Source organism: Erinaceus europaeus, chromosome 4 (assembly GCF_950295315.1).
Source record: "Erinaceus europaeus chromosome 4, mEriEur2.1, whole genome shotgun sequence".
Classification (NCBI taxonomy): Eukaryota; Metazoa; Chordata; class Mammalia; order Eulipotyphla; family Erinaceidae; genus Erinaceus; species Erinaceus europaeus.
In genome coordinates this window covers 36,742,942-36,758,326 of record NC_080165.1, presented here as the reverse complement: position 1 = coordinate 36,758,326, position 15,385 = coordinate 36,742,942, and the positions used below count along the sequence as shown (strand labels likewise).

Sequence of the window (15,385 nt, the reverse complement as noted above, 5' to 3'; positions counted from 1 at the left end):
TAGGCATTTGTCAACGGCAATGTCTGTATGACAAGCAAGCACTCCAGCCACTTTTGGATGTCAAAAAGCGCTTCCAATCTAAAAGGAAAGTAGTGATTAGCTCTAAGATTAGAAAACTGATTTGTAGCATTTTGAATAGTGCTTCTAATTTAGGACCTTAAAACAATGTTTGTGCAGCAATTGGTCCCCAGAAGCTTGTCCAGATTTTAACAATGCACAGTTCTTAAGAGCTGAGACTGTAGGTGGCTCTTAAAAGAGCCTTTGGGTTTAAAAGTCCTCAAAATAATTTAAGCCCTCTCACCGCGTATGCGGCGAGCAAGCTGGATGTCCTTGGGCATGATGGTCACACGCTTAGCATGGATGGCACACAGGTTGGTGTCCTCAAACAGCCCCACCAGGTAGGCCTCACAAGCCTCCTGCAGAGCCATCACAGCAGAGCTCTGGAAGCGCAGGTCGGTCTTGAAGTCCTGGGCGATCTCCCGCACCAGCCGCTGGAACGGCAGCTTGCGGATCAGCAGCTCGGTGGACTTCTGGTAGCGGCGGATCTCGCGGAGGGCCACTGTACCCGGCCGGTAGCGATGGGGCTTCTTCACGCCGCCGGTGGCCGGAGCGCTTTTGCGGGCTGCCTTAGTAGCCAGCTGCTTACGGGGAGCCTTACCGCCGGTGGACTTACGAGCAGTCTGCTTAGTACGAGCCATGACGTACAGACGTGGATTCTCCAAACTTCACGCTTCTTCCCCCTTATTTATAAAGGAAGGTCTCTTCCGATTGGTGCGCTTCAAATACCATTTTGTAATTTAAATAAATGTTAAAGCTTTATAATTGGCTGCCGTCTCGTCTTTTAGAAAATCTCGACCTATTAGGACTAACTTTATAAAAGCCTTACGTGTATCTCATCCAGCCACACCCACTCCTTTCTTTGTATTTTCCTTAATCGCTTTACTCTAATTCCCATTGAGGATCATGTTTAAGAACAGACAAAAATTATCATTCCTCATTTCCTCGCTAAAGCTTTTTTGAAAGCCCGTGCATGGACACTAAAATCAGAAAAAAGGAATCCTGCTTTCTTTAACATTTATGAAAGCACCCGAGAATATCGAAATATATCTTACTTTAGCGATGAGAAAATCCTTAAACAATAGCATCGCTTCCAGAAGACTGGATGAGAGTCGACAAAAATCGAAAAATAGTGAAATGTCTGATACTCCGTACAGTTTTTTTATAAGAATTTATTCATGAGAAAGGAGAAAAAGAACCAGCCATCACTCTGTTACATGTGCTGCCAGGAATTGAACTCAGGACTTCATGCTTGAGAATCTAGTGCCCTAGCCACTGAGCCACCTCTCGGATCACTACTTGAGAAAGTCCTAACGTTATCTAAGCAAATTGGAATGTCATAATTTTGAAATCATCCAAAGACATGCTGCGCCCATGGCTCTCTCCAAGAATTAATAATTTGGTAACCGCAACTTGGTAAAATTCCAGTCGTAGGTTTTTTGTTTTTAAAGACTAAGTCTAGGAAAATTCAACTCAAATAGTAGTGAAGGTCAGTCAACTTTTATCTGAGCTTTTAAAATAGACTTTTTCCGGGAGGCTTGGATAAAAGTAAAGTTTAGTCTCCACAGCCAATGGAAAACTGATTTTGAATTTTACCTTATTTGCATGCACTGTTCTTATTGGCTAAATTTATCCAATCAGGAATTTCAATAAGCAAACCCCTATTTGCATAAACATCCTTCAAATATACGTCTGGAGGTATTCAGTTTGCATTTCAATCTCAGCATTTCAATCATGCCTGAGCCAGCGAAATCAGCTCCTGCTCCCAAGAAGGGCTCCAAGAAGGCTGTAACAAAGGCGCAGAAGAAGGATGGTAAGAAGCGTAAGCGCAGCCGCAAGGAGAGCTACTCCGTCTACGTCTACAAGGTGCTGAAGCAGGTCCACCCCGACACCGGCATCTCATCCAAAGCGATGGGCATCATGAACTCCTTCGTGAACGACATCTTCGAGCGCATCGCCGGCGAGGCTTCCCGCCTGGCGCACTACAACAAGCGCTCGACCATCACCTCCAGGGAGATCCAGACTGCCGTGCGCCTGCTGCTGCCTGGAGAGCTGGCCAAGCACGCTGTGTCCGAGGGCACCAAGGCCGTCACCAAGTACACCAGCTCCAAGTAAATGACTGACAGGCACTGAAAACCAAAAGGCTCTTTTCAGAGCCACTTCCACTTTCCACTAAAGAGCTTTAATGCAATGCAGAATCGATTTGTAAATCTGCCTATACAAACTAGTTATAGCGAAAAAGATGCTGAAATGTATTTTAAGTGCTCTCATTAGTCATAAAGCTTGAATTTATTGTCCAATTCTATAAGCAGATATTGACAACTATTAAGGTATGAGGGGTAAAACCACGAGGGATCCATACCCCATCCACTCCACAGGAAACTTTCCTATACCTTATTCATCTGGAAGTATGGACCCAGAATCATGCAGAAAAAACTGCAGAAGCTGGGAGGTCTGGCTTCCGTTATTGCTTCTCAGTTGGCAGGGTGTCTGTCCCTAGAGGACAGGGCTCCGGAGAGTTAGGGTTTCAGGTTACACTGATGAGCTCCTCTGCCCGGAAAGTCAGTTCGGTGTCATGGCAGGTAGCCTTTGTAATTTGACATCTGAAAAAGCATTAAAATATAAAGAACAAAAAAGAAAAATGAAAAAAAAGAAAAATATATATAAAGAACAAATTGTTTAGTTTGGAGCCTAAAAGGCACGAATATAGCACGCGAGATTTTGAGGTACTCGTTTTGGAGAAGGTTAGGTGTATTCCAAGGGGCCCTTGACTTTACTAAATTTTGCCTGAGCCCCATAGCTAACATGCAGGTGGGCTAAAGGTATTGTCTGGGGAGATGGTGTCAGGATTGGAAATATAACTAGAGATCTAGATCAGGGGAAAAAATAGCTCCCAAATCAGTGCAGAAGCCTGTGTCCTCTGTATCCCTATAGGTCTGAGCTCGAATTCTGTGGTCATAGAAATGTTCTGGGCTGCACCCATAGCCAGACCCAACCTCCCTTCTGAAAACGGAGCAGTCCCTACCATTGTTGATCATCTTGCAGGGGCTCACAAAGGGGTCCATTATGTGGTTCCTGATGGAAATGACCAATGACAGTGGAGAGCGAGCTCTGTTAGAAGTCTAGGCCCATCATGTCTGTGTGGGAATCCAAGAAAGATTCCTCGACTAGGGTCCCAGGAGATGAGGTGGCCTGGTATTAACCAAAAGAGCCATCGTTGAAGTATACTGTCCTCAGGAGTTGGGCAGTAGTGCAGTGGGTTAAGTGCATGTGGAGCGAAGCACAGGGAATTGCTTAAGGATCCCGGTTTGAGCTCCAGGCTCCCTACTTGCAAGGGAGCTTTACAAGTGGTGAAGCAGATCTGCTTCTCTCCTCCTTCTCTCTCATTTTCTCTCTGTCCTATCTAACAACGACGATAACAATAACTACAACAATAAAAAAACAAAGGAAAATAAATAAATTTTTTAAAAATAAAAAGGGAGTCGGAAGGTAGCGCAGGGGTTAAGCGCATGTGGCGCCAAGCTCAAGGACAGGCAGAAGGACCCAGTTCAAGCCCTCGGCTCCCCACCTGCAGGGGAGTGGCTTCACAGGCAGTGAAGCAGGTCTGCAGGTGTCTGTCTTTCTCTTCCCCTCTCTGTCTTCCCCTCCTCTCTCCATTTCTCTCTGTCCTATTCAACAATGATGACAACAACAATAAAAAGACAACAAGAGCAATAAGAGGGAAAATAAATTTAAAATTTTTTTAATTAAATTTTTTTTAAAAAAGTATGCTGGTCTCTTGCCCTTATCCAGCTTTTGTGCACTTAACCCGCTGCGCTACCGTTTGACTCCCTTTATCCAGCTTTTATAGTCCTTAGTTTGACAAGGTTAGCCTTGGAGTGATTGAGGGAACTGAAACAGGGTGTAAGTGAGGAGGTTAAATAGGTGGAGCAGACCTGGGTGGGGGAGAGTTACTTCAGTGATTATGCTACTGAATTCCATGCCTGAGGCACTGAGCAGTGCTCTAATTTCCATCTTTACATCTTTCTGCATTTAAAAACCAATTTAACTAAATTTTCTTATTAATGTTTTACAGTCAACAGGAAATACAATAGTTTGTACATGCATAACATTCCTCAGTTTTCCACTTAACAGAACAACCCCCACTAGGTCCTCTCAACCAAATTCTTATATAACATTACTGTTCATATCCACCAGTTGACGATATATATATATATATATATATATATATATATATATATATATATATATGGTCTTAAAATGGTATTTTAAGATGATATAAAATTAAAGGGCTTTTTTCAACATATTAGCTATGAGATTTACTCTAGCCTTTTAAGTTACTGGATCAGAGATGTTTTGTTCTATTTTGTTTATATCCACATTTATTGCTGGGACTCGGTGTCTGCACTACAAATATACTGCTCCTACAGATCTTTTTTTCTCATTTTGTTGCGCTTGTTATTGTTGTTGAACAGGACAGAGATAAATCGAGAGAGGAGGGGAAGGCAGAGAGGAGAGAAGAATAGACATCTGCAGACCTGCTTCACCGTTTGTGAAGTCACACACACACACACACACACACACACACACACACACACACACACACACACACCAGCAGGGAGCTGGGGGCTTGAAGCAGCACCCTTAGGCTGGTCCTTGTTGTATACTTAAACTGTTATGCTACCACCCGACCCCCTAGAGTTTTTTTAATGTATGTTTTAATAAGAGATCTGCCCTGACTTAGTCATAGTCCCTCCATGAGTGTTATGTAGAAAGTATAAAATGTGTTTTCTGGCTAAGAGTAAAAAGGTATGTGAGAGATAGAGTACAGCTAAATAGAAAAAAGCATAAATTATTTGGTCTAAATATTTTAAAATATTAAATATACTGATTGTGTTCTAATATTGTGCTTCAATTGTTTAAACATCTTTAAAATTATAATATTTGAGATGGTAATAACTGTCAGTATTAAATATTGATCTGAAGATACTATATGGATACATCTATTTATTAATAAAGATATTCTAAAATTGTATAAAGCATATCAGAATCAAAATATGTTTAAGTCAGTTCTAATCATCGTGTTACCCCTAACTTAGTTCAAATAAATGTAATATAAGTAAATTAACTTGATACAAGTTTTTATTTTTCCAAGACTTGTGTATTTCTTGCTGGTCACAAGAGAATGACTGTGGCTGAGACAATCCCTGAAGGACCAATTTTCCACCTTCCACATGGTGAGATCTTCATTAATATAAGGGGCACTGATTCCCAGTTCAGTTTTTGGCTTAGATGCTTTATAGCAATGAGCTTATATTTTGTTGATGGATGGGTATTACCCTTCCTTGAGTGCTTAGTGGTCCTCTATAAGACTCTCCTTTCATCCTGCTCTCTAGTTATTTAACTAGCTAAATACCAAGAGTAAGTAAAGTTTACTATTTCAATTTAATCTCTAACAGGATCTTAACATGGTTGCCACCTGTTAACTGTAACATATTTAATATGGAACATTCCTCATGTTTGTTGTGCTTTCTTGCTGAGTTTAGTGACTCTCTATTTTGGTTACTACTTTCTTGTTTACATGACATGTAAAGATCTCCCATTCTGGAAGAAGTCTCTCTGTATGTGTGATTTCTGTTGCAGTACAAAAGCTTTTGATTTGATGTAGTCCCATTGGTTTATTTTTAGTCTTTGTAACTAGATTTGCATCAATGAAGATAACCCTTAAAGCTTATATAGAAGAGACCAATATTTTCCTCTCAAGTGTTTGATGGGTTTCTGATCTGACATCCAATTCTGGACCCATTTAAATTTTCCTTTTTGTTTGGTAAGATATAGTGGTTCAGTTTAATTCTTCTGCTCCTTTCAATATTATTTTTCCAACACCATTTGTTGATTCTCTTCCCCATTTATTAGCCTGGGTACATTTCTAAAACATTAGAAGCCCATAGGTGTGGTGGTTTATTTCCAGATTCTTAATTCTATTCCACTGGTCAATGTGTCTGTCTATACTCCAGTGTCAAAGCATTTTTATTATAGTGGCCTTATAATACAGTTTGAGCTGGTTAACATTTGTAGCTCTTGTTCTAACCTCCCAATATTTAGATGGTGTCTTGATTGAGATCACTTTAGATTAATATATGGCTCTAGATAATGTATTTGTTTTGATGATGTTAATTCTTCTAACGTATGAACATGAAATAGCTTTCCACTTTGTGTCTCATTCTATTTCCTTAATAGTGGCTCATAATTTTCAGTATATAAGTCTTTCGTTTCTTTTGTTAGGCTTATTCCTAGGTGCTTTTGTTGCTATAGTAAAAAGACTGGCTTTTGGATTTATTCTAACTTAGTGTGAAAGTTTGACTTTTCTCCAATCTATATATCTTTAATTCCTTGCTCCTGCAAGAACTTCAAACACAACATTGAACAGTAAAGGTGAGAGTTGGCAGCCCTGTCTGGCACCTAAGCTAAGGAGAATGCTTCCAGTTTTCAGCAGTGAATCTGATGTTGCCTATATGTGGCCCCCACTGTCTTGAGGAGCTTTCCATCTACTATGTTCCCATTTGTTGTATTTTTTTGATCATGAAGAGATGTTGGTTTTGTCAAAGAGTTTCTCTGTATCTATTGATGTGATCTTGTAGTTTTGGTCTTGCTTTTATTGGTGTGGTGGATCACATAGATTGATTTATATATGTTAAGCTAACTTTTCATCCCTGAGATAAACTCCACTTGGTCACAATGAACAGTCTTTTGATATGCTGTTATATCCAGTTGCCGAGAATTTTGTTCAGTATTTTTAACACCTAAGACACTTTACATTATTGTAACTATTATGCTAACACTGAAAAGACCCTTGAGTTTAACTTAAGCTCCTCTACAACTTAAACAAGCATTCTTTAACTCAAAGCTGAACACCGTAGGTATGCCAACTAGACTTAAGTCCGGCAGATTATGTAATGGTTATTCAGCCACTGTATAACTGGCCTTCAAGGCCTCAACAACTAAGAGAAGAGTTAGAACTTATTAGATAAAGGGTGGACTACAAAAACTGGATGGTGGCAAGAGACAGGCTCCCCTAGGCTGTTTTGGCCAGTGACAGCCACTTTACCTGCAGTCCTAGTCTTAGTCATAGATAATAGGCCCAGACCTACACAGCATTTCTCTGTCTGAAATCAATGGTTACTTCCCTCAGGGATGTCTTTCTCTCTGCCCTATTGTCAGCTTCTCAGAACTCTGTCCCCTGATTAAGATTGCCCCACTCTCTGAAGAAGGGCTGGGTCATTCTACTCTGCCACTTGAAGAGAAGGCAATCACACAACCTACAGACATGGCCCCAGCTGTGACCATAGAGTGAGCCTAAACTGACAGGGACCCAAAAGTCATACAGGCTCCTTGGCAAATACAAATAGACATGGGTCTCAGGTCTAATAGATGTGGTACAGTGTGTGTGTGTGTGTGTGTGTGTGTGTGTGTGTGTGTGTGTGTTTAGTATGGGAGCCACTCTCTACATTAATCCAGTTCTCAAGTCCCACAGTCAATTCCTTCTCAATTCTGCCTTTATGGCAACAGCTCAAAGATCATTAGAGTCCTAGTATCCTAAAAGTGTTCATATCTAAATAGACATCATTGCTACCTCTCATCCTGAGTTTCTTATTCTCACTGATCCTAGTCCTATTCTTTCGCCTTCCACTCATTAAAAATTTGTATGCTTTGACACCTTCCATACATCAAGTTCCAGATGCTGCCAAGACCCCATCTTGACTACCCTGGACACATGATTACATGGAGAAGTGTCCAGAAACTACACTTCTCTGGAGCTCTGCCCCACTAGCAAATGCTAGGTACAAGTGTGCCTAGGAGTATGGATCAACAAGGCAACTGCCTACATGTCAGCAGGAAGCAGTTACAGAAGAGTGGAATTCCATCTTTCAATATCCAAAAAGAATTCTGGTCAATACTCCTAAACTGGGAAATGCTGAGGCTAGGAAATAAACAGGCAGGACCTGGGGGACACAGGCAGTACTGTGACATGCTAGAATACTTCCTCCCCAGACATAGAGGCTTCTCATATTATTAGAGAAAGAAGTTTTACATAAAAATGTAGTAACAGTTGTAGTAACAGTTGTGGGTGTGGCTTAGAAAAGAAACAGAGGCAAGGCTTAGAAGTTTATAAACTGGTGTTAATGATATGGTTTCTCTCTGCTCAAGAGAGCCTCTCAACTTGTTAGTAAAGTTTATAACTGAGTGCCTAGAAACAGTTAAGTTACAGCTGGTGCAGAAAGAATGAAAGCTGCGGTAGTCCAATACATCAGGAAAGATTTCCTGGGTACAAGAGGAGGGGATGAAATGAAAAATTAGGCTCCTGGTGGGTGCCCACTGCTACATCCCAGCATCCCTAGTGGCAGGCTATGATTGTAGTCAAACTGCTCTTACCTTTATTGTCAGCACCTTGATGGACTTTGTTTCTTTCTCTTTTTTTTAGATTTTTTAATTGTTATTTTATTTTTTTTATATTTATTTATTTATTTTCCCTCTTGTTGCCCTTGTTGTTTAAATGGACTTTGTTTCTAACCAATCAGCTTGTACCACACTCATTTTGAAACTGATAAAAGCTGGGTGCTGTGGTACAAGCGTGAGCAGTTATGGTAGGAATTGGCCTGTAACCCGTTAACATAAAATAAACCCAACTCGCTGCCCTCCATGTGGCCTCAGGTCTCATTCTTTGGTTATTTTTGAGCTATATTACAGAATTTTTTTTACTAGTTTTATCTTGGACTCTATGCTTTCTATAGAGAATTAAGTCAGGCTGACTTTGAAGTCCAGTGATACCTTTCTGTTTTTAAAACATTCCAAGTCTAATCTAAGACATATATTACAAGCTTGCCTATTCAGTCATGGTCTATTGTCTTCATGAATTGTCTCAATTCATTAGAAGGCATAGCTATAGTTTCAATATCCTTATGCATTGTTGCCCCATAAGATTCCATCTTGTATTTGACAGTAAACATTTCTACAACTTCATTTCAACTTTCCTGTCAACATGGCCTTCTTCATCCATAACGTTCACTTATTCAATTGTGGTTTTAAGTGATTACAGAGGTGAATCAAACATGGATGGTCCTTTTTAACTAACACATGAAATATTGTCCTGAAATTTAAAATTCATAGGCTGCTGGTGGACTCCCACTTTCATATTCCAGTATCCATTCCAGTATCTGAGTGGCAGGCTCTGATTGTAGACAACCTACTCTCAGTTTTATTGTCTGCACCTTGGTGGGCTTTTTTTCCAACCAATCAGCTTGTGCCATGCCCAATTTGAAACTGACAAAAGCTGAGTGCTCCACAAGAAGTTTGTGCAGGTCTAGTGAAAGTCAGCCTGTAACACATTAACATAAAATTTTAAAAAACTAATTCCCTGCCCTCCATGTGGCTTCAGATCTCGTTCTTTGGTTACTTTTGAGCTATATTATGGAATTTTTATTACAGCCTCACAAAGGAAATACTATAATCAAGCCCCAGCAATGAAATACATCTAAATTGAAGGGTTTTGAGGCCTGCTGTCTGCACTGAAATACTTCACTGATAGTTGGGTTTGATAGTTGACCATTATACAGAAACATTCAACTCATTTCCTCATCTGAAGAGATAATGCAGAGATTAATTATCATCAGATCACTTGCTTAAACTTTTTTAGAGTAAGCAGCCTACCATGGAGTTAGTTAGCAATCATTGATTTCTCTAGTCCTGTCATTCCTCTTGGTTCACCATTTGAACTGGATGCTTCTTCTTCTTCTAGCATTTGCCCTTCTTCCGTAGCCAGTCAACAGCGTCAGGTTGAGCCTGATGTAAAGTTTCGAGACCTCCTTTGAATCTGGAGAGGTGGCAGTCGTTGACTATGTGGGTCATAGTCTCTCTGTAGCCAGGGGCAATTCGGATCGCCTCTGGCTCCCCAGCGATGGAACATAGCGGCGCACCTGCCATGGCCTGTTCTATAGCGATTGAGGAGGGTCAATCATAACATGCTAGGTCAAAGCCGGGTTGACGCTTGCAGGGGTCTGTGATGAGGTGTTTGTTCTTTACCTCAGCTAACTGCCAACTCTGTTTCCAAGAGACTGGAACAGAGAAGTTCAGTGGATGCTTAGAACCTGGAACAACATTCATAATAAAGAAAAAAAAAAAAAACATTGAAAATGTATGTCAGTATTGAATTTACCTAGAAACTTCAGCTTGCAAAAATAGTAAATAAGGGAGTCGGGCTGTAGCGCAGCGGGTTAAGTGCAGGTGGCACAAAGCACAAGGACCGGCACAAGGACCGGCATAAGGATCCCGGTTCGAACCCCGGCTCCCCACCTGCAGAGGAGTCGCTTCACAGGCGGTGAAGCAGGTCTGCAGGTGTCTATCTTTCTTTCCTCCTCTCTGTCTTCCCCTCCTCTCTCCATTTCTCTCTGTCCTATCCAACAACGACAACAACAATAATAACTACAACAATAAAACAACAAGGGCAACAAAAGGGAATAAATAAAATAAATATTTAAAAAATTTTAAAAGAATAGTAAATAAACCTGTTTTGTTTTTGTGTTTTATGGGGTTTTTTTTATACCATTATCTTTGTTATTTTATTTTATTTTTTATTTTATTTATTAGATAGAGACAGAAACTGAGAGGGAAGGGCAGATACAGAGGGAGAGAGACAAAGAGACACCTGCATCCCTGCTTCACCACTCTCAAAGCTTTCCCCCTGCAGGTGGGGACTAGGGGCTTGAACCTGGGTCCTTGCTCATTGTAACACATGTTCTCAACCAGGTGCACCACCACCTGGCCCGTTTGTTTTTTTAAGTGTAGTTTCCACTCCATTTTCCCCTCAGAAGTTTTTCTTAGACTTAACATGTTGTTAGTTGTTTGTTTGCTTGTTTGTTTAATCAAAGCACTCCACAGCTCTGACCTATAGAGGTTTAGGAATTAAACCTAGGACTTCATAGCCTCAGGCATGTATGGGAGTCCAGCTCTGCAAGGATTTGAGGAGGGGAAGGGAAATGAAACAGTCTTAAGCAAGGAACCTTGGAACCAGTCAAGGAATGGGATGGGATGGGATGGGATGGGATGGGATGGGATGGGATGGGATGGGATGGGATGGGATGGGATGGGATGGGATGGGATGGGATGGGATGGGATGGGATGGGATGGAAGGGAACATTTATTGGGCCATATTTATGCTGCGATTTTTGGCAAACTAACCCATGAATTTGGATCCTTGACCCAGTTATGTAATTATTCATCTGATTGACTTGAAACAGTCTCTTTCCCCAGTCTAATCTGGGCAAAGGTCTGGGGCAACTAGTGGCGGCCTTTTCAGCATGTAGCACACTGAGATTTCCCTGAGCTAGCTGTTTCAGCAGCATGCATGTGCCACAGAGGTTTGCCCTAGAATGCTGTTTTAAAAGGCTTTCCACCATTTATCTGATGACCTGGTCTCTTTCAGACATGAAAATTTTCTGCAGAACCATTGGGCTACCTGCCTCCCAGGACTTAAATTCTTTACTTAGACTTTCTTGGAGGTCATGGGGCAGCACCCAAAGGTCTAAATCAAGATGAGGGTTTTCAGTCCTTCCTAAATTACTGACCACCTTGCTAAGAATGGCGTAACTCACACAGTTATGTAATTTCACATAGAATTTGGACACACAGAAGCCTGAAAGACACTCTAAAGACATACTTAATAGCATTTACTATGCTACTAGTAGTGAAATGGAAAAATCCATGGGCTGCTGATGGACCCCCACTTCGGCATTTCAGTATTTCAAGTAGCAGGCTCTGATTGTAGACAACCTGCTTTCACCTTTATTGTCAGCACCTTTATGAACACTGTTTCTAACCAGTCAGCTTGTGACGGGCCCAGTTTGAAACTAATAAAAGCTGGGTGTTGCTGCACAATTTTGTGCAGGTCTGGTAGGAATTGTCCTGTAACCCATTAATGTAAAATAAAAAATAAAAAAACATAATTGTCTGTCTTCCATGCAGCCACAGATCTGGTTCTTTGCTTACTTTTTGAGCTATATTACAAAAATTTTTATTACAGTAGCATCTACTATTAACTAGAACTTAGTAGCATCTACTCTATTCTGAATGATAAACTTTTCAATGATCTTGTCTTAAGGCACTCATCAGTTGCAGTAGTTAATGGAATAGGCTTCATGTGTTGAACTCCTTTCTAGTATAATCATTATATATTCTTTTCTTGATTATCTTTTAAACAAGGCTCTGAGATCAGCTCAAATCATTCACTGCTGTATCTCCAGCACCTAGAACAAATTAGACACATAGCTTAAATATACATGTACACACACACTGATGAAAGGATGAATGAACATAATGTAACATACAGTATCCATCCAATTAGATAAAATCCACTGATTGATACAAATGAGTCCTTGTGTGAAGTCTCCCAGTTTCTTCCTCCCTGCTATCATAGACTAACATAGACTAATTATGATGCCAAACCAGAATAATTATAGAGGTTAAATATAAGAATTCAGTGGTCTGGGAGGTGATGCAATGGAAGAGGTGTTGGACTCTTGAGCATGAGGTCCTGAGTTCAATCCTGGGCAGCACATGTATCAGAAAGATGTTTGGTTCTTTCTCTCTCTCTTCCTATCTTTTTCATTAATAAGTAAATAAAATCTTTTTTAAAAAAGCAAATTAAGAAAATTAAAAATAAAATAAAGAATTAATGTTGGCACTAAGTTACAGGTTTTTGATATGAAGAAATGAATTCATGACTATTTTACTATCAAGACAGTTCCAAAGGCAGGTGTTATTATGATTGTAAGCAGAATTTTTTTTATTTATTTATTTTCTCATTTGATGCCCTTTTTTCTTTTCATTGTTGTAGTTATTATTGTTGTTGTTATTGATATCATCATTGTTACATAGGACAGAGAGAAAGGGAGAGAGGAGAGGAAGACAGGGGGGAGAGAAAGATAGACACCTGCAGACCTGCTTCACCACCTGTGAAGCGACTCCCCTGCAGGTGGGGAGCTTGGGGCTGGAACTGGTTCTTTGTGCTTTGTGTTCGTACACTTAACTGCCCGCCTCCCCAGAATTTTTTTTTTAATTTCTTTATTGATGAGTTAATGGTTTACAGTCGACAGTAAAATACAATAGTTTGTGCATGAATATCATTTTGAAATATAACAATATAACCTCATTGGGTCTTTCACTGCCATCATGTTTCAGGACCTGAATCCCTGCACTACCCCAGACTTTTACTTTGGCACAATACACCAATTAAGCAGTTTTTAAGTGATATGAGAACTTGGATTTAACTAGAACTCAGCTAACTAAATGACCTAGTGAAATTAAGCTGAGTACTTCTCCACTCTCTCTGATACAAAATTCCTAGTCTAAAGAAACTTAGGTTTGCGGTTCTGAACTAACAAAACGTTTGCCTAATTGGCTTCTATTTTGAAAGACTGAATTAAAGAAGAAAAAAAGAACACTAGGCCCTAATTTCTGTACTGAAACACAGCTGAGGCTATCTAAAAGTAAAATAGAATTCTCTTTGAAAATAAAAAGCATACTATGTGACTCAGATTTAATTTACTCATATTTCTGCCCTGTTCTTTACTAATATTTTGCCATAATACTGTATACCAAGTTGCTAATGAAGTTAATGCACACAGATCTTAGAATGCCACACAAGCCTGACATTTTTCTAAAAGCATTGTCTGACATACAGACTTTTTTTTTTCTGGGGGGGGTCTTCCGGTAGAAACCGGAAGACCTGCTAGACAAATTCTAAAAGAGCTGTAACACTATACAGACTATTTTAAGCGAAAAATTTAAAGCTGGATTTTGGATTCTCCAGATTGGGTCATTATCTCTCCCGTATCAAATCATGGTCCTTTTCTTTCAAAAAGAAGTTATACTAAAGAGTGGAAGCAGTCAAAATATCCACTGACAGATGGCTGAATAAAGAAGCTATAGATGTATGTACCTCATGGAATAATACCCTGAAATGAAAAAAGTTAAAAAAATATAACTACCAGTTTCACTCATATGTGGAGTCTAGGCAACTGAAACATTAAGTTGAAATAAAAAATAAACTGATTTTCTGAGAACTGGTTACTGTTGAGAGGGTATACCACAGAACTTAGATCGCACATATAATTCTACGATCTTATAATAAACCACTAACATAAAAAATGGTTACAAAAAAAAAATAGCCATTGTGGATTCTTTTTCCTCTTCTCGTGTCTGCCACTTTTAGACCCTCTTCCCACAACTCTAGTCTACATTTTTCTATCCTTTCTGAACATCTCTTGATCCCTGACACAGTAACAGCTAACTAGGCTGTCATTAATCACAAGCGAGTACTGGTCTTTTTCAGGTATTGGATTTATGTTAGAAGAGACCCACCGATAACCCTGGAGGCAACAAAAAGGATTACAGCCTTTTCTAGGGACAAAGTGGGTGGCTCTTAGAAGAGCCTTTAAAATATAAAAAGGAAGTTTTGCTTATGCCCTCTCCCCACGGATGCGGCGAGCAAGCTGGATGTCCTTGGGCATGATGGTCACACGCTTAGCATGGATGGCACACAGGTTGGTGTCCTCAAACAGCCCCACCAGGTAGGCCTCACAAGCCTCCTGCAGAGCCATCACAGCAGAGCTCTGGAAGCGCAGGTCGGTCTTGAAGTCCTGGGCGATCTCCCGCACCAGCCGCTGGAACGGCAACTTGCGGATCAGCAGCTCGGTGGACTTCTGGTAGCGGCGGATCTCGCGCAGGGCCACGGTCCCGGGCCGGTAGCGATGGGGCTTCTTCACGCCGCCGGTGGCCGGAGCGCTTTTGCGGGCTGCCTTGGTGGCCAGCTGCTTGCGGGGCGCTTTTCCGCCGGTGGACTTGCGAGCAGTTTGCTTGGTTCTAGCCATAATCACAAAAAAGTTGTACACTAACTAGTACCAAAAGGTCCCTTTATATAGCCATAGAAACAATCTGATTGGCCTTGAGCGCTTTCAAAAGCCCCGCGCAATAAAAGCATTGGCGGAAAAATGCAAGAAAATGATTGGTGATTAGTAAAAATCTGATTGGATGAATTGCTCCATATTCTAAGTCCTGCCTTTGAGTCGACTACCCAAGGAATTGTTTTCTATTGTTCTAGTATAGTATCTTAAATCATAACTTGAGAATTATAGGAGCTGAACATAAACTTAAGATCATTATACTAGTAAGATACTGCTTTGCATACATATTTGCCTACTTATAATCTAAAAGCTAACGTTTGCCAAATTCATTTTGCCTAGACAATTGCTGATTTCATTCAAGAAAGTTGCTG

General features: G+C 40.5%; 2 protein-coding genes and 1 non-coding gene across 3 annotated transcripts; 1 reads left to right on the top strand and 2 right to left on the bottom strand.

Annotated features, from left to right (window-relative positions):
- Positions 1-242: 242 nt before the first annotated feature.
- LOC103123927 (uncharacterized) lies at positions 243-15,283 on the bottom strand. The gene is made up of 5 exons (XM_060190795.1): positions 14,573-15,283; positions 14,051-14,066; positions 2,594-2,660; positions 2,064-2,186; positions 243-716 (listed from the first exon to the last, which is right to left on the bottom strand). Exons 1-5 carry the CDS (start codon positions 14,979-14,981, stop codon positions 288-290), a joined length of 1,044 nt encoding a protein of 347 aa, XP_060046778.1. The 5' UTR covers positions 14,982-15,283; the 3' UTR covers positions 243-287.
- Positions 1,775-2,219, top strand: LOC103123890 (histone H2B type 1-C/E/F/G/I). Its single transcript, XM_007534566.2, has one exon. It carries the CDS (start codon positions 1,792-1,794, stop codon positions 2,170-2,172), a length of 381 nt encoding a protein of 126 aa, XP_007534628.1. The 5' UTR covers positions 1,775-1,791; the 3' UTR covers positions 2,173-2,219.
- On the bottom strand, positions 13,810-13,871 carry LOC132538475 (U7 small nuclear RNA). The gene has a single exon (XR_009549831.1). It is a non-coding gene; the product is annotated as a U7 small nuclear RNA (small nuclear RNA).
- Positions 15,284-15,385: the final 102 nt, after the last annotated feature.

What these genes read in the sequence shown, in the direction of transcription:
- LOC103123890 (XM_007534566.2), top strand. Translation starts at nt 1,792, where the DNA reads ATGCCTGAGCCAGCGAAATCAGCTCCTGCTCCCAAGAAGGGCTCCAAG.
- LOC103123927 (XM_060190795.1), bottom strand. Translation starts at nt 14,981, where the DNA reads ATGGCTAGAACCAAGCAAACTGCTCGCAAGTCCACCGGCGGAAAAGCG. An exon ending in GGGCAGAGGAGCTCATCAGT is followed by an intron (nt 2,187 to 2,593) that starts GTAACCTGAAAC and finishes TTTGGTTTTCAG; the next exon opens with TGCCTGTCAGTCATTTACTT. An exon ending in CAGTCTGGATCTCCCTGGAG is followed by an intron (nt 717 to 2,063) that starts GTGATGGTCGAG and finishes TGAAGTTTGGAG; the next exon opens with AATCCACGTCTGTACGTCAT.